General features: G+C 38.1%; 1 protein-coding gene across 3 annotated transcripts in view; it reads left to right on the top strand.

Annotated features, from left to right (window-relative positions):
- The window catches only part of mtss1la (MTSS I-BAR domain containing 2a), a 41092-nt gene that overhangs the window by 5798 nt on the left and 16261 nt on the right, over nucleotides 1–19033 (top strand). For all 3 annotated transcript variants that reach the window (XM_081372467.1, XM_081372465.1, XM_081372466.1), the window contains exons 2-7: nucleotides 369–430; nucleotides 847–920; nucleotides 13689–13773; nucleotides 16221–16312; nucleotides 16405–16479; nucleotides 18504–18661. In XM_081372467.1, coding sequence (XP_081228593.1) covers nucleotides 369–430; nucleotides 847–920; nucleotides 13689–13773; nucleotides 16221–16312; nucleotides 16405–16479; nucleotides 18504–18661 — 546 coding nt within the window. The remainder of the gene's footprint in view (nucleotides 1–368; nucleotides 431–846; nucleotides 921–13688; nucleotides 13774–16220; nucleotides 16313–16404; nucleotides 16480–18503; nucleotides 18662–19033) is intronic.

The following is a 19033-nucleotide window of genomic DNA, read 5'->3' on the forward strand; positions in this document are numbered from 1 at the left end:
CATTTTTCAAAATATCTTCTTTTATGGTCCAAAAAACTATCCCTTTAAGAAACCTATTGTGAGAACACCAGCATCCTATGTTGGGGAACAACATATGCTGGTCTTTTAAAGGAAACTATGATGACAGACACACCTGGATGGAATTTAGCTGGTGTTTCTGTCGAGAATGTTCTTCTAAAACACATGGAAGAGTGTCATGGCTGTTTGTATTCAATGAGACATCTGGTCCTCATCTGAAGTGCTTTGCTCTCTCTTTTGTGGTGCATGGAGTTCTGAATGTGTCCGTGTTGGGGTACCTGTATGTGTGCAGCAAGGCTGAGGTTTATCTCCTTACTAACTCTGTTATATGTGTCTCTTCCTTCCTGTAGTATTCATACCCGGTGTGGGAAGACTTCATTGCAAAGGCCACAAAGCTACATTCCCAGCTAAGGTGATTTTACACTTCAGATGTCCTTTTATTGATTATTTATTTAATCTTTTTGTAGATAATGATGATGAAGTCCTGTTCCAAATGTCACCCCCAACCCTTGCGGTCTATATTTTTGCTGCATGGGGTGTTGGGTAATAGTCCACACCAGTGTGGAATCGACAAAAAGTCGAATAGCCCTCGTGAGCACCCTTCTGAATCATAAAATGACAAACGGGACACCCTGAGGTCTCATGGACTTCATGGATTTGCCTGAGCGAAGGCCATGAGACCACAAGTCCACATCAAACCCTCCACTCGGGTCTTAATCTGCATTCTCAAGAAGTGAATCAGATTGATTTTCAACAGGTCTGCCTGCTGTTCTTAATCAGCACTGGCACTGATGACTATAAATGTTTTGCTGTTTACTCCCTTCACAGAACCACAGTGTTGGCGGCTTCAGCGTTCCTTGATGCTTTTCAGAAGGTGGCAGACATGGGGACCAACACGAGAGGTACATTTTTCAGTTGAGGTCACAATGACAAACATTTTTGAGTTGCAGAAGGTTGTTGACGGTGTTTTGGGAGACCATAAGAAACTTTTCCATAGTCAGATGCACAATTACATTCCAAAATATGGCATTGTAAAGAAGTTGGAATTGGGGCTGCACAATTTGGAGAAAAGAATCGAATGGCGATTTTTCTAAAATTTGTGATTTAAAATGCGATAAAGCTAACGTCATATCTCCTACGGTGGGTCAGAGGTCACCCTTCCGTTGGAACTCGTCTCTCTCGTGAACGTGTGTATGACTGTTGCTTGAAGCCAGTGATTATAGTTTATGAAGTTTTAAATATGGATCTTTTTCTTACAAAAACCTTCAGAAGGCATTTATTAACCCACTGGAGTCATATGGATTACTTTTATGATGGATGGATGCACTTTTTGGAGCTTCAAACACTCAATGCCAATACAAAGCTGGGAAGAGCCAGGATATTATTTAATATAACTCAGATTGTTTTTGGCTGAACGAAGAAAATCATACACACCTAGGATGGCCATACATTTTGGGATTCATTTTCATTCCTATTCCTTTAAATAAAAGTACGCAGGGAGCCCTTAATGCTTCTCTTTTGTTGATAAGCGCTTCTCATTACAAGTATGGGAAGATGGTCGGCACATGTTCGTCCGCTAATGCTCATTAGAGTGGCCCAAACTCAGATCAGATGCAGAGATTTGTGTAGAGCAGTGCGAACATTCACTTGTTCAGAGACACTGAAAACACCAGATCATGAGATGCTCACGTGTACTGTAAGAACAATGTGCTGCGCTTCACTCTGAAGCATGCAGATTAAAATGTAATTAAATCACAGGCTCTGTGGTTTGATAATCGCACTGAGGCATATTGTGATTTGTTTTAATTTCAATCAATCGTGCAGCCCTTGTTGAAAGTCATACTTAAATATGAATACAGCAGAAAGGTCACTTTGGGTTTGTTCTGATAACTAGGAAATGGCTTGAGAGTCATGTTTCACCATAGTTTAATTCTGCTTCTAGCTTGGCTGCTATTGGATCTCTGAAACCGAATCCTTCCTGTGCCTTTAAAATCCTCTAGTTACTGCCTGCAGGGATCAGACAAGGCCAAACAAATCTAGTCTTCATCAACACAGTTAAAGGATGTGGGTCAGGCATAGCTGTCGGCCTAGAGCTGAATTACTCATTTGTAAATTTCTTGTAAATTGCACCATATGTACACAAGCGCTGAATGCAGTGTATCTTTATATCCCATGTAGAGTGCGTGGGTTTGTGTGTATTAGCGTGTGTTCACCAACCAATCACATTGGAGAAAATGGATGGTTGCTATTAGGTACCAAAATCTGCAAGGCTACAGCACTACATCTGAGATGTACGGTATATAAAGCTCTTGTTTTAAATATCTCCTTAGTGTTGGAGAGAAATTATGGTGGAATAGTTTTATATATATATATATTGGCCAGAGAAATATATCCATGGAGATATATTTATATATCAATCAAAATTTTACCCAACCCCTACAGCTATACAGCTGGTTAAAAATGGCACTTGATAAGAAATTAAGATACAGACTATACACTATAGACTAGAGTCTAAAGAGGCAGACTATGTCATATTTTATTTTGTTTCAGTCTAGTAACAGCGAATGCAAACCTATCCACCTTCACCCTTCTGCCCAGTTCAGAATCATTACCAGATGCCAGTGAACCAGATTGATTCCATTTGTCCTGCGGGAGCGCTTTGTTCTACACCGGACTCCAAACATACAGCACTGGCATAAATTAGTTCAGTGAACTGTCAATACTTTTAGTAGATAGCTGTCACTGGAGCATTTTCACCTCTGACCTTGTCTGGCTGTTGCTTATGACTTTGCATATGCGTTGATATAAAAGTCACAAGTTGCACTGTACGCCATAGTGTATCAAATGATTGTTGCCCTAATTCCAAAGGAAAGAATTCATTACAAGCTTCTCACTTTTATTTAATTAAAATGGTTAGTAGTAGCTCCACACTGAAATGATATCTACTCTACACCAATGAGAGGACAGTATATAATCCATGACATTAAGTGTCAGCAACAGTAGGCCTGCGTTCTCTTTGAATTAGGGTCAGTCTGGGGGCAGTGGCACAGCTGGAGATCTCGCTAAAACACTGACATCAGACGGATTCTCGTCTCACCGGCTTCCAGTGACACTCATTTCCCCCCCCCATCACCCCAGTTAGCAGGCCCATAATCGCACACACTCCGGACAGTCACATTAACTAACGACCACAGCCTTTCAGTGACCTGAACATGTAAAGTGGTTGAATATGTGGCAGTACAGTAAGGTTCATTTTGTTTATGCAGTAGCTATCCTGAACTAACAATGAACAACAATTTGTTCATATTCATAAAATGGCTTTTTTAAATATCTTAATATAATATAATTAGGGCTGTTAAAAGATTAATCGCGATTAATCGCATCCAAAATAAAAGTTTGTGTTTACATAATATATGTGTGTGTACTCTGTATAAATATTTTGTATATATAAATACACACACATGCATGTATATATTTAAGAAAAATTTGCATACATATACTGTATATATTTATATATAATTTATATTATATATAAATATATTTTTTTTATATATAAATTACACATTTTTCTTAAATATATACAAGCATGTGTGTGTATTTATATATACAAATTTAATTATACACAGTACACACACATATATTATTTAAACACAAACTTTTATTTTGGATGCGATTAATCGCGATTAATCTTTTGACAGCCCTAAATATAATACAATATAATTTACAATATGTTATAATTACATTCATATTATTCATGATATTTAATTATATTATAATTGTGAACATACTATTGTTCATTGTTAATTCATGTTTATTGAGAATACATTAATGTTAATTTATACAACTTTAAATGTTAGTATATAAGCAACAATACAAGTAGAAATTAATAAATGCTGTGATGTTTTTTTTTAACATGAACACATTTCTAACCTTATTGTACAGTGCTACCCGTTCATCTTTCAAATTCGTCTTCATGATTGCCTGGATGTCAGTTTTGACTATACCCTGCTGAAAAATCCATCATAAACCAGCATGAATTCCATGTTGGTCCAGGCTGGTTTATGTTGGTTAGAACGGGTATAACCTAGTTCTGGTCAAGCTGGTGGACTAGAATAGTCATGCTGTTCTCAAGCAAAACTGAGCTGGCTTGCTGGTCCACCAGCTCTCCCGCTTCCCATGCTGGGGACCAACAAACAAGCATCCCATGCTGGTCCCAGCATGCAAAAAATGCTGGTGACCAGCCTTGCTGGATTTTTAAGCAACTCGACTTATTGTTCCATATGTGCATTTAAGATTGTCAAGAAAAGGTCAGTTTAAGTTGAGTGTTAGTAGGCTTGCGAATACCAATACAAGGAACGTCAATAGGGAAGGAAATAACATACAGCCACACAGCCACTCTCTCTCTCTCTCTCTCTCTCTCTCTCTCTCTCTCTCTCTCTCTCTCTCTCTCTCTCTCTCTCTCTCTCTCTCTCTCTCTCTCTCTCTCTCTCTCTCTCTCTCTCTCTCTCTCTCTCTCTCTCTCTCTCTCTCTCTCTCTCTCTCTCTCTCTCTCTCTCTCTCTCTCTCTCTCTCTCTCTCTCTCTCTCTCTCTCTCTCTCTCTTAAACCTTTCCCTTCTATTATGACTCCTTGCCTTTGATAGCAAAGGAGTCCAGCAGTCTGGCTTGTTTGTGATCTTTATAGCCATGGCGTCATGGTCAGTGTTTTTTATAGAGCAGATGTGGGCAGTCTATTAGAGCACGTGTTAGACAGGCGTGGAAGTGTTTGATGTCTGTGTTTGACTTGCATTTGGATGTCTGGCCTCTAAGAATAGCTGCATTTGCTTACATTCACTTCCAGTGATGAATGCTGGAACAGGGATGTTTACTGGAACACAAGTCAGATGTAATGATACATGCTTTGTTCATCTAGTTCTTTATTAGCACATCTAAGTCACTTTGTTTATATGATGTCAGCGCTTGCACCACCCCATAGTGATTTAGTTGTGTAAGTGTATAGTTAGTCCTGTGGGTAATTACTTATGTTGTGAGAGATGCACCCTGGGAGATGTTCACAAACCTCTCTATCATGGGATTGGAGTGAGGTGTGTTTTAATGATGGCTCTTGGGTCTGTATATGTGTGTTTTCCATCCATGCTGATGAAAGGCTCTTCTCAGCGTATGTATATACTTTATGAGTGTGTATGTCTTTACAAGGAGTGAGCTTGGAAGCGATTTCCCCCGGCTTGCAGTGGCAAGATAGAAATGTGTAATCCTCTTTACCTTGTTCTGACACACAGGCTGAGTTTGTGCATGTTAGTGTGAGTGTGTGTCAATGGGACGCAGTGGGCTGCTAATCTTCCCTGCAGCTCTGGACTGGCAGATGGCATGTATCCGTGCCAGCCATCTGGAGTGTGGGGCATGGGCAAGAATTTGCCTTACTTGGCACTGGAGATTATACCGTCAGATTCACACTTGCCACATTTCACCCTTTTCTATTAACTCACCTTTTTATCAGGTGCGTGGGTCCCCAAACTGATCCCAAATGTTTTATTAAGCACTTAGAAATGAGGCTTACTGTGTTTAAGTTATTTGTATATTGGTGTGTTATATGTAGATTCACCCTTTGAATATAATATATAGGCTAGTTATATATATATATATATATATACAGGGCTTGACATTAACTTTTTTGCTCACTAGCCAATATGGCTAGTGGTTTTCCAAAGTTACTAGCCACACAGCATTTTTACTAGCCACATTTTTGTTGTTGTGAAATTACCTGATAAAAGTTGACTATGGCGTGCTAAAATTTACTTGAACTAGATTTACAACCCTTTTAAATGTAAAACCACTGTACACACCCAAATCAAGACTACATAAATATATAACAATACAGGTCATTATCATTAGCTTTGATAAGGTTGTGTGTAAAGCTCCTTTTTTTAAATAAAACCATGTATTATGTATTATATGTCGCCACATTGCTCCACCGGCATACGACATAACTCCAGCAGGGCAGCTAGCTGTCTCTTCGATTCTTTGTTGTCGGTCACTACCGACAATTCTCATTAGGGCTGTCAAAATTGCTCAAAAATGACCTTCGAATATTCCCTCTAAAAAAAAAACACATAGCTTATATTCGATCTATTCGAACATCTGGTTACGCATTTTGTCAATGACGCGCATTACGTCAATAACAGGACAAATTAATACAAAGAGACATAACTACTTGTATAGGTAGTTTATTTAAGTTTAAACATCTTTGACAACGTATTACCTACACGAAAACAAGTAAATCAACAAATGGCCAAGACCGCAGACATCACTCACTCTCGCTCGCTCACTCGCAGGCACTCTTTCGCGAATAGAGCGTCTGGCGCGAGTGTAAAGACGCGTTTACGCGCGTCTGGAGGTCTTGCGGCGCGAATGAGGCGTCGCGCGCTCTGTGCATAACAGTTTAAATGAACAACAACAAGCAATTTAAGGTCGCGACTCTTATATAGCAGGCTTCATTCAGTGATTGAAACAAATATTATTAACATTAATTGAAGTTTACAGTATATATAACCGACATTGAACGCTCCGAGCGAGCTGTGCTGTGGTAAACATGGAACTTTTCCTTGACATGAAACGGTAAATAATCAAACCAGTGGAAGCCTGCAGTGCATGAAACTGCTGTATCTAACCTACCTTATTCATGCAATATCTATTCAGTCAGTAGGCTACAGTAGCCTACACTTCAGTAATGTTTCTGTTTAACGTTAAATAAATTGACCCCTCAGGTAGCGCGCCCACTCGCAAAGCAGACAGCCGCGCCTCTGCTACCGCGGGCGTTTTTCCACATTCGAATATTAATTTTCACCTTCGAAATTCAGTTTTTTTTAAACTATTCGAATATATATTCGAATTTAGAATATTCGTTGACAGCCCTATGGGAGTTGTAGTGTCGTAGTGTCACACTTATTTCAGATGCCTTTTGAAAAGACTACAATTATTCAACCCGCCAAAGTGGCTAGTTGGAGTGACTGTGTTACCCGCCACGAGCAAAATCCACCCGCATTTGGCGGGTTGGCGGGTGTTAATGTCAAGCCCTGTATATATATATATATATATATATATATATATATATATATATATATATATATATATATATATATATATATATATATATATATATATATATATATATATATATATATATATATATATATATACAAAACATTGCTGTGTACATATTAACAGTAAGGAAATGGATTTTGAACATTACCATAATTATTCAGTAACAAAAAGTGCTGTTTTTTTGTACATGGTCACATGAAACTGGCCTTGTACAATGTCAACACCACAGTTTTTTTAATATTATATAAAATATAAATATTATATATGTAATATAAACAAGGGCACACACACACACACACACACACACACACACACACACACACACACACATTTATATATATATATATATATATATATATATATATATGTACAATTAGATAAATGTTTTAGATTAAAATTTATTAACTATTGTTTACTAATTAATTATCTTTTGACATCACTTTAATTTTACATTTAAATTTGTGAATTCCTTTGTAATATATGGGTTCAGCAAAGCAAAATGTGTTCAAGTGCCACCGGAAGTGCCTCAGGAACACGTACAAGAACCAGCGATTGAAAAGAAGATGAGGAAAAGCAGCCAGGGAAAAGTAACTGATGTTATTACGTTATCTCCAACTCACGCCTGACCGAACTACCGTCAACCTTAATAGAGAGACAGATGGACAGAGAGAAAGGGAGAGAGGCAGACAGAGAGGAGGGGTCCCTATTATGTCTGTTTTAGTAAAATGTGTGACTGTGTTTTTGCTGGAGCTATAATGTGAAGCACATCTGGCGAGAAGGACTGCAGAGTATTTTTAGCAGCACTACTCTCTATCCCCCAGACAGGAAGTCTTATACAGGCTGTAAACACACATGCACAAACTCACACTAAGCCACACACACACATGGGCATCCTTAATGTCCCCTCCTACTGCCAGGAGAGAGTCCTGGGAAGTCTGGAGTAATTGAGAACAGATAGAGTGAAGGCAGGGGGCCAAATTCAGCTTTGCTGTCATTGGTCTTCCTGTCTCTTGTCTCGTTCCATGTACTCATGCTAGACTGAACGTGTGAGAGTGTCTTTGACATTGAGGTTTTTTTTTCAGTTTTATCAGTCTGATGGTTTATTAGATCGTTGTATAACACTCAGAAACTTTCACAGACATCTTCAGGCATCTAAAAACGTGAGAAGAGGGAAAAAGCTGTGCACGTGTTTGTTTTTACTCATGTTCATTTATGTTTGAGGTTACCGCTGGGTTACGTGGATGTGTTTATATGAAGCATTGAGTATTTCAGCACTTCATGCTCTGGCCCCAAAGAGATATTTCTTAAATGTAAAGTGAATCCTCATTCGTAGCCCAATGTACTTTTCTAATGTGGTGCATTTCTGAGTGAAACTAGATATTCAGTGAGAAAGAATGTTGGGAAAGACTTCATTTTAACCATCAGGACTTGATTGGAGAAGTCCCATAATGGAAACAATCTGAATGTGAGTTTGCTAAAACAATGGCTACACTGAAGTGAAACAAACGTGTCAATTATTTTAAATGCATTTTTATATTGCCCAAGCGAAAATCATGGTTTTCGGTTTAAACCTTTTTTGTTCCCCATTGAAAAAATTACCAGAATATATTTTGTTTAAATAGTATTTTCGCTTGGCATCACGTTGTTGACGTGCAGAACACATTCTGGCAAGCTTTACTGACTGCAAAAATATGTTTTTTGTTTTCTTTCTTTTTCTTCTTCCGATTTTCACATAACAGAACATATGGTGCATATTTTAAAAAGACATCATAATAAATACTAAGTTCTTTTGAATTTGTCCTAATTTAAAGTAAGTAAACTTAATTAAACATTGACTAACAAAATTCTATCGTTATATTATAGCTAATTTAGCTTTGTTTATGGTATAATTAAGTTGTAAGAATCCCAAAAATATTATATTGACCTAAATTAAGTAACATTTTATTGAAAATATTTATTTAGAAAAAATATTGATTATGTGTGGTATGGCCTTTATAATAATTATTTTTGTATAAATATTTTTTTTGTCTTTTGTAAAGTAAATATTTGCTTTATTAATATTACATCAAAATTTAAACCATTAATATAATTGGAGATAAACTAATGATTTTGGTTGTAACAAAAAAAGAGTATTTTTTTTGACCAATATATATATATATATATATATATATATATATATATATATATATATATATATATACAGTATATATATATATAAATATATACAGTATATATATATGTATATATATGTATATATATATATATGTATATATATATATGTATATATATATATATATATATATATATATATATATATATATATTATATTTGCACAAAGCAGAACTTTCACAGTGACCTATTGGAAGACCATGAATCATCTTGTTTGACTCTCTCATGATGACTGTTGCAATGCCAGCCATTCACAGGCTCTGTTAAGAGTGTCTGCCAACCACTTCTGCACCTGCACACGTATCCATTCACACACACACACAGAGAGAGAGAGAGAGAGAGAGAGAGAGAGAGAGAGAGAGAGAGCTTATCTGAGAGGTCCGTGGCCACTGGTTCTCAGTTTAGATGACAGTGAAGGCCGTTACTTTATCAGATGTTTTGACTGAAATAATGTTAGGGTCTCGTTTAGTTGTTTCCACATTGAGGTGGCTAAAACAAACTTTTTTTAAAACATTTATTTGCTTAATTCGGATTCTTCATGTTATCGTGAACAATTAATCTATGCACGTTATTCTTAATAAGTTGTACCGCTATAAAATTATTTTCATTCCCAGTTGAGGTCACCAGTGAACCAGCAAGGTCAAAAGTGAGAATTATATAAGCATTAACTCACCCTCATGTCGTTCCAAACCTGTGCACTGTAAAAATGATTTTTCAAAGTTGTAAATAAAACAAATATTATTGGAGTACATTTTATAAAAAAAATAATACTTTTTTCATTTTTTCTACGTCAAAATTTCACTTTTATTTCAATGTTTGTAATTGTTTGTGAAATTGACTAGCAATTTTTTTCAGTGTATGACTTTCTTCTGCAGAACATAATACAAGAAAAATGAAGAAGTACATTGAAAGTCAGACATGTTGTTTTGAACAGCACTGACTTTCATTGGATGGACAAAAACAGTTTTTTTAAAATGACCTTTTTTGTATTCCCCTGAAAAAAGCAAGCCATACAGGTTTGAAACTACATGAGGGTGAGTAGATCATGATAAAATGTTCATATTTGGGTGAACTATCCCTTTAAATAGCCATTGATCACATGAGTAGTTCCTCAAGGGTTCACAGATCTGCTAAATAGCTTCCCAGTCGTGGGCAGGTGTTGGAGGCAGTGAGAGTCTGACTGAATGGAGCATCTGAAGCCTGGTCACGTGATCTGAAGGAAGGTTGTGGGAGTTGTGTGTGTCCGGCCAGGGTGGGAGGCCAGGGGACTCCTGGATACAGGAAGTCTCTGAACGCTTTCAGGATGGAGCTGTCAGCTGATCCCTCAAGGGAAGGGAAGAGGATGCTGGCAGGTGTGTGAGTGTGTGTGTTTGTGTAGCATATCATCTTGACTGTTGCAGTGACGTTGAGAAGGTCTGTTTTTGAGATAAAGAAGCCTTCGTTTTTGAGCTAAAGTGCAGCTGTGAACTTTGCATTGAGCCATGCAAATGTGTGTGTGTGTGTGTACTGGTGACCTACATTATGAGGACCCAAAGTTCTTATATTGCAGAGTATATTCAGGTTTCATGCCCCCCTACATTATAGGGACATGCCGATCTCCTCATAATTCAAATCGCTAAAAAAACATACTAAACAATTTTTAAAATTTAAAAATGCAGCTTTCTGCGATGGGTAGGTTTTAGTGTTAGGGGCTAGAAAATCTCATTAGATCAGTATAAAAACATCTATGCCTATGTGTGTGTACCTGGTATTCCCTACGTTATGGAGACCAAATATTCCCACAAGGATAGGAATACCAGTCATTTTTGACCTTGTGGGGACATTTCTTTGGTCCCCAGCTTTTAAATCATAAGTGTGTGTGTGTGTGTGTGTGTGTCGACAGCTCTGTTATGTTTCAACACCAGTAGCGTTGAACTTGATTTGCCTCGCTGAAGACATTTGGGAATAGGTTGCGAGATGTGCGTGCTCTTAGACAAGCACACTGTGTACTGACAGTAGGACTTTCTCTCAGCAGACAGACACCTTGGGATGGACCTGTGGGTCTGTGCCAAATGCGATACACAGGGATTTTTTTTTGCCATATAATTTCCTGAGTACAGCTCTTCAGGCCGAGGATTCAGATGGCTGATCTTTAACCTTCATTTCTTCTTATTCACACCTGGCTTGGCCACCATTCAATCTGTCAGTTCCCCACCCAATGGGACAAATGTGAAACTTTAACAAATGTGAATTTTAAAAGCTTAAAAATCTTCAAATGTTCACTTTACTCGTATCTGATGCCGTGCCTCTTCGCGATTAGCTCCCATGTTGGAGGCTGTTTGTTTTGGGAGTTTTCAGTTCTGGTGTTTCAGTAGTTGTGTGTGTGTTTCATTGAGAGTGTGTGTTTGTGCATGTGTGGTATAGGAGGGCAGGTTATTGCCGGCCTCTCCCATTCTCTCCTGTAATAATGGTGTTTAGGAAACATGAGCAGACAGGAAAGGCAGATACAGAGTGGAAGAATAGAGGGATATCCCTTTACCGGGTTCCCTCCTTTTCCCTTTGGACCTGGATGGAGAGATGGAGAGTGCGGCAGTGCTGTTCTCCTGGGCTGCTTGCCTGCTTCTATTTCTTATTGCACACACACACATTTATATTTGGTGTATAAAAAACACCAAACACCATCATATTCAATTCTTTTAAAACTTTGTGAAATTGACAATCAGCTTGGGTTGTGAACCAAGAATCAGTTCTTTTTCAGAACACTTTTCGAAAAAGATTATAATACGACGCATGAAGTTCTGCTACATTAACATTTCTCGCACATGCATTCTTCTGCCAGTGCGGACAAAATACGGTAGTAAAGTATGGAGACAGAGATTGCTGCAATGCTTAGTTCTAGACTACATGTTAGCATTCATTTACTCATCTCATGTGCACAAAAACAGATTCACTATTGCTCAAAATGAATAAAACCAGTGAAATGCAGATTCAGACTATTATTCAAACCTGCAATAATAATAATTTTATACTTGCTTTTATGCTTCTGATTACTCTGCCCCCTTGTGGACATTTTTATATGCGTTAAATAACACATATACTTTATGTATTTAATCTCACTTTACTGTCTTTGCTGCTGAGACCTTAGATGATCCAATTCAACCATACTAAGCAAAAATGACTTTAGTTAAACATCACGTTTGTGTTTTTTTTATTGCTGAAGAGTGTTGAACTTTTTTTCTCCTGCATCCTATTCTGAAATGTTTATTTGCATTTCCTTCAGCCTAAAGGGCTTTTACTTTTGCCAACAATAGAACTTTTTTTTGGTAATAAACAAACAAACAAGCAAGCCCAGTAATTTATAGTTAATATTAATGAATGAAATAGGTTACCACATTTCTGTTTGTTGCATTGATTGCATTGAAGACTTTAAAAAGGCACAGTTACAAAAAAAACAAAACAAATAGTGTTTCAACCAATCACAGACAGGGGGAGGGTGTTGTGAGGTTTTGAGCCAGCTTTTTCTTCAGCTCTGACTTCGCGTGCAGCCGTGCACGAGCACAAAACCTCACAACACCCTCCCCCTGTCGGTGATTGGTTGGAACACTATTTGTTTTGGTTTTGAGTGTTTGGCTAAACCATTTGTTTTTGTGTGCAGATCTCAGAGCCTAGGCTGCCTACAGAGACGCGTTTTTTGACGGCATGCTTATGGGGCGGGCAGCTAGCGGATCGTTAGGAAAGATTAGATGAATGTGATAAAAATATTTTTGGGCCTGAAATCACTGATACCACCTTTAAGTGGAATCAATACGAGAACAGTTTATTTATTTACGATTACCAGTCTAGTTATCATAATCAATCAGATATTCCCTTTTATCCACTGGCCCTTCGAACTCTGTAAGTAGAGACTTTGGCCCTTCTAGCCCGTGTAACCTATTGGCCCTCATAACGGCAGAGTTCAGTCTCATCAGATCTGGCTGCAGGATTGGGGGAAATCTTGGATGAGCTGGTTGTATTAAGGCCCAGGCAGGCCGGGCTTTATAGCTTAAGACCCCATTTTAATTACACTTGGCTGGAGAGGAAAGTTAACACCGCTAAGTAATTGTGTTCAAGGTCACCAAGCGAGTGAGCACTTCTTGATGGATCAGAGCCATGCAGTTTGGGAAGTGTTCTATTTGTGGTCTTTGAAGTTCTGTCTCTTGTGAATATGGTGCAATTATCTTGCTTTTTCACCGACTAAGCACATACTTTTCCCTTTAATATACCTGCTTTAATGCTTCTGATTACTCTGCCCCCTTGTGGTCATTTTTTATATCCGTGATTAAAATCTATATGTGGAAAACAAAGTTGTCTGATGTTTCTAAAAATATTGATTCATGACTCAAATGTTATCTCTTTTTTTAACTTTCATTTGTCTTGTTGTCAGGTGCCACCAGGGATATTGGCTCCGCTTTGACCCGGATGTGCATGCGACACCGCAGCATCGAGGCCAAACTGCGCCACTACACCAAGTGAGTGATCGACCCATCCATGGCGTGACTACTTTCATGCCTTGCTCCCCGCCAGTCAGACGGCACAGACAGGATTTTATGTCTGTGCCAAGCATTGATTTTCCACTGCGGAGATCAGCAAACATCCATAGATCAATCAGCCTGCTCTAAGGCTTTAATGTGCTGTCTTCAGAGAGACCAAATTAGCTCACAGCTCAAAGATTTCAAATGCTGACCTTAACGGAATAGTTCACTCATCCTCATGTCATTCCAAACTACTCTTATTATTTTTTCTCTTCTGTGGAACACAAAAGGAGATGTCAGGCAGTGTTCATGCTGTTCCTCTCTAGACCTTGGCTTCATACAGTAACCATTGGCTGTGAAGCAGATACACACACACATATATATATATATATATATATATATATATATGTATATATATATATGTATATAAACTCAGCAATAAAATAATTGTTCCTTCATCACATTCACGATACTGTATTTAAAGGTAGTTTTGTAAAATCCAAATAAGCTTTACAGATCTTTATTGAAAAGGGTTTAAACAGTGGTTTTCATGCTTGCTCAATGAACCATAAACAAATATTGCACATGCACTGTGGAACAGTCTTTGGTGCTGAAAAAATGTACTTTTCTTTTTTCTTTTTTTTCTTCTTCATCGGAATGGTACAAAACTTGGTAAAGGTTTTGGGACTTGCTATGTGAACAGAAAAACAAATCATGGACATGATTCGAACAGTTTAAATGGTCCTGGAAAAAACAGTCACACTTGTGCTCCTCGCGGTCAAAAATGACCACACTGGACATGAACGTGAGAATTTCATCTAGTGGAAACCTTTGGTACTACGGCCAAACAAAATCTACTGAAAGCAAATTTTTTGAGATGGATCATATTTTGAACTAGCCTGGCAAGCCAGACCTACATCAAGATGTTAGGTCTGGCAACTCACCATAGACAGGCTCAATCCGAGGGGCGGGATAAACGGCTGTCTTTCAAATTCCCTCTGCACGCAATAGGACAGCGCTACAACCAACCAGAGCGTTTTCCCAACATCGGAGCTAACGTTAGTTGATAGATTCAACTTTTGAATCTGGCCGGCAAAACTACGAACGCACCTTCCTTTTTTAAGAATAACTTAAGTGCCGTTCTTTGCTCTTTTCTCAAAGAAAAACTTAACTCCAAGTCCTCCAGAGTCGCGGCCAAAGCCGATTCGAAAGACTGTTCTCCAGCAGCAGCAGTTCTTTGTTTTCAAGTAGCAGGGAACCGTCGCAACTCTGTCGTCATTATGTTAAGCCCGCCCCGCCTACTCTATACACAATGTGATTGGCCTGACCAAATTTAGGTTTTTACAGCTCCGAAAGTCAACGGAGAGTTGCTAGACTACCCTGGCTGCAAAATAAATTCTGCTGCCGCTAGGGTGCGTCTAGATTTCTAGGCTAATTTTGAACACAACTTGTTTAGATTTATGGCTTTGATCTTCTCACAGTTTTAGAGTAAAACATTTTTTTTTAAATATATATTTCATATCAGAATTGAAAATAGTATTTTTGCAAATTTTTCATAACAATAAACGTGAAATTATGTAACTAATTCACTTTTTAAAACATTTTTCACTTCAGCAATAATCTGCCAAGTGTCGTCTTTGAAAAGAAATCAAACTTGAGTCTGTGCTCTAAAGCATTCAAGATTTACAACAGTTTAAATTGGGAATTTTCAGGTCTATGCTCATTAAGTGAATAAATGGATTATAAATACAGCGTAAATATAATTTAGTGCCACAAAATATTAAATAAAAAACATTATCTAACTAAAATATAGTACATTCATTTCATTGAAATAAAACAATTATTTCGGTCATGTTTGACCAACCCGCGAAGAGCACCAGAGGGTAGTTTATAGGCAGTAGACAATTAAGGTCACAGTTACACTATATATAACTCCTAATAACTTAGGACACTAAAGAGACTGAATCTGAAAAACAGCAGGAGAATGATGCCCATGTTCACCTGTGTGAACATGCAGCAGGGAGGCATGAGGACTGCAGATGTAGCCAGAGCAATAAACCGCAGTGTTCGTAATTTAAGATGCCTGGGTGGAAGAGTGGAGTAGCAACTCAAAGCTAGAGATACTGACTGCTACTTTTGATATTGACCCCACCTTTGTTCAGAGATTATTCCATTTTTGTTTTGTCAAATGTTTGAGAAATGTGTTCAATTTATGTCTCAGTTGTTGAATTATTTTTGTTCATACAAATGTAGATCCATAATAATATTTATATATACACACTGTATATTGTATGTATGTATATGTGTGTTTAAAATATAATTTATATATATTTTGTGTATAACTAACCATAGTTCTGCCCGTTTCATTTTATTGTTGCTACTGATAATACTGCAAACATTTGTTGACCACTGTATTGTTTCTTTTTTGCTGTTTTTGTGCAAAGTGCTCTAATGGAAAAAATGATCGCCCCACTCCAAGACAAGATAGAAGAGTGGAAGAAAACCGCTGCCCTGCTGGATAAAGACCACGCCAAAGGTGGGACTGACTCATCAAAGTGGTCTCAAACCTGTACTTTCTGCAATACCAATGTCTCTGTCCTGAATTTACACCTTCCTTCTGTTCACCAGAGTACAAGCGCTCAAGGCAGGAGATCAAGAAGAAATCATCTGACACAATAAAGCTGCAAAAGAAAGCCAGAAAAGGTCTGTCTCTTTTTTTGCCCCTCTGTCAGCACATTGATTTCCCCTCTCGCTCACACTCTCTATGTGCTTTGTTTTTAGAGGATTACTGCATTCAGTATGTTAAAGAATCAGTGAATATGTGCCGTGCTGGGGTGTTTTCTCACTCAGCCCCCTCTCTTGCATGCTAACTAATTCTGATGCCAAGATTAATTAGGTCAAAGACAGATTATGAAGTTCGAGTCAGGCCAAAAGGTCACAGTAGTCCTATTGAATCAGATGACAATAGCACCATCTAGCTTTAATTTTATTCGCTTGATTTTAAGGGGATAGTTCACTCAAATGTGAATATTCATATTTACTAATCTTCATGTTGTTCCAAACCTGTATGACGTTCTTCTGTGGGGCACAAAATAAGTATTTTGAAGGGGAAAATGTATAATTACATGTATCATAACACATACTCTTGCAATCATGGCAATGCTCTTTTTCTCTCTTTCATACTGTGATTGGCTTGGCTTCTGCTTATTAACTGTAGAACTATCAGGTATGTATTCAGGCGAGTTCCTTCATCGTTCATCACGTTTAGCATGACTGACATCGATTTCATCCGAGGTATTCTGTGTGCATTTCATAAGAATGTTTTAGTGTCCTTTGCGAACGCCCCACACAATTCCATTGTTTGCAAAAGCGCGCTCATTTCATTGTCATTCTTTCCGTTAGACATAATAAGCATCTGTGTTGTGAAAGTAAATCACAATGTGCAATCATGCAATATTTGGTGTGTTTAGATTCGGAGCATCAACTCGATGTCATTTATTTTCATTATATGGTCATGAAGGTTTCCTTGCATGAAGCCTGACAATGCTTGGTTGCTGTGTTGACATTATCCACTCTAATCTGTCTTCATCGTGCTGACCCATGGGACATCAGTGTTGACATCTGCATCAAACATTTCATGTGTTAAAAATGCTCAAATGTGCATTTTCAGTTCATTCAGTGCATCTTGGTGTACACTACCGTTAAAAAGTTTGGGATTGGTAAGATTTTAAATTTTTTTTTTAAAAGAAGTCTTTTATGCACACTTTATTTGATCAAAAATACATTAAAAACTGAAATATTGTGAAATGTTTTTATTAATTAAAATAGCATTTTTTTCTTAATTTTATTCCTGTGATGGCAAAGCTGAATTTTCAGCAGCCATTTCTCCTGTCCGGAAATCATTCTAATATTATGATTTAGTGAAGTAACATTTCTTATTATTATTAACGTTGAAAACGGTTGTGCTGCTAAATATTTTTGTGGAAAGTGTGATATATTGTTTTAATTTTTTTTTGATGAACAGAAAGTTTAAAAGAACAGCATTTATTTTAAATCAACATTTTTTTGTAACAATGTAAAAGTCATACTTTCTTATTAAAGGGATAGTTCGGCCAAAAATGATATTAAACCCATGATAGTAATCCCATGAAAGTAATCCATCCGGCTCCAGGGGGATAAACGAAGGCCTTCTGAGGGTAATCCGTGCGATTTTGTCGTAAAAATATACATATTTAAAACTTTATAAATGAAAATAACTGGCTTCCGGCAACGGTCAATGCGCATTCACAGGAGATGGATGCTGGCGTATGACGTATAAATATGTATATTTTTACGACAAAATCGCACGGATTACCCTCAGAAGGCCTTCGTTTATCCCCCTGGAGCCGGATGGATTACTTTTGTGAAGGATGCATGCACATTTTGGGACTTGAAGGAGTGGACCCCATTACTTCACATTATAACCACTGAAAGATCTAAGACATTTTCTAAAATAACTGAAAATGCGTTCGTCTGAAAAATGATTGACATATGCATCTCGAACGGCTTGAGGGTGAGTAAATCATGGGTTTAATATCATTTTTGGCCGAACTATCCCTTTAATTGATTTATTTCCAAAAATGTTTTACTTACCCCAATCTTTTGAACGGTAATGTCATTTTCCATTCGTGGATTGCTTATTCGCCCATGTCTTTATTGCCATTTATCTCTCCTTCTCTTCATCTCAGGGCGAGGAGGACTACAGCCGCAGCTGGACAGTGCCATGCAGGATGTGAATGACATGTACCTGCTGATGGAGGAGACTGAGAAGCAGGCGGTGCGCCGAGCCCTCCTGGAGGAAAGGGGGCGCTACTGCTCTTTCATCAGCTTCCTGCAGCCTGTAGTGGTGAGAATTAAACCCCCTGTGGTGCAAATCAAGTTCTCTTTCAAGCATACGTTTCGGTGTCTCACTATGGGATACGCCCCTTCCGCGGATTCCACAGAAGTCCTATTACATTACGCCAGCCCCAATTGGCTGGCAGACATGACGCAGTGTCTGGGAGTGGCTACCCCACCCCTCAGTATAAGAGGAGCAGCACTGCGTCATTACGACATTCAAAAACCTCTTCTCGCTTCACACCAGAAGCCTACGAACCTCCGGACGAATTACTGGCCACCACGCCGTTTTTCGCCTGGCTCCTTCGATTAGCATTCCAGCCGATTGCAAGGATTGTTCGACACTATGATGGCTGCAGCAATGCAGACTGTCCCGGCTAGT

This window comes from Scardinius erythrophthalmus (assembly GCF_964197995.2).
Source record: "Scardinius erythrophthalmus genome assembly, chromosome: 8".
Lineage (NCBI taxonomy): Eukaryota > Metazoa > Chordata > Actinopteri > Cypriniformes > Leuciscidae > Scardinius > Scardinius erythrophthalmus.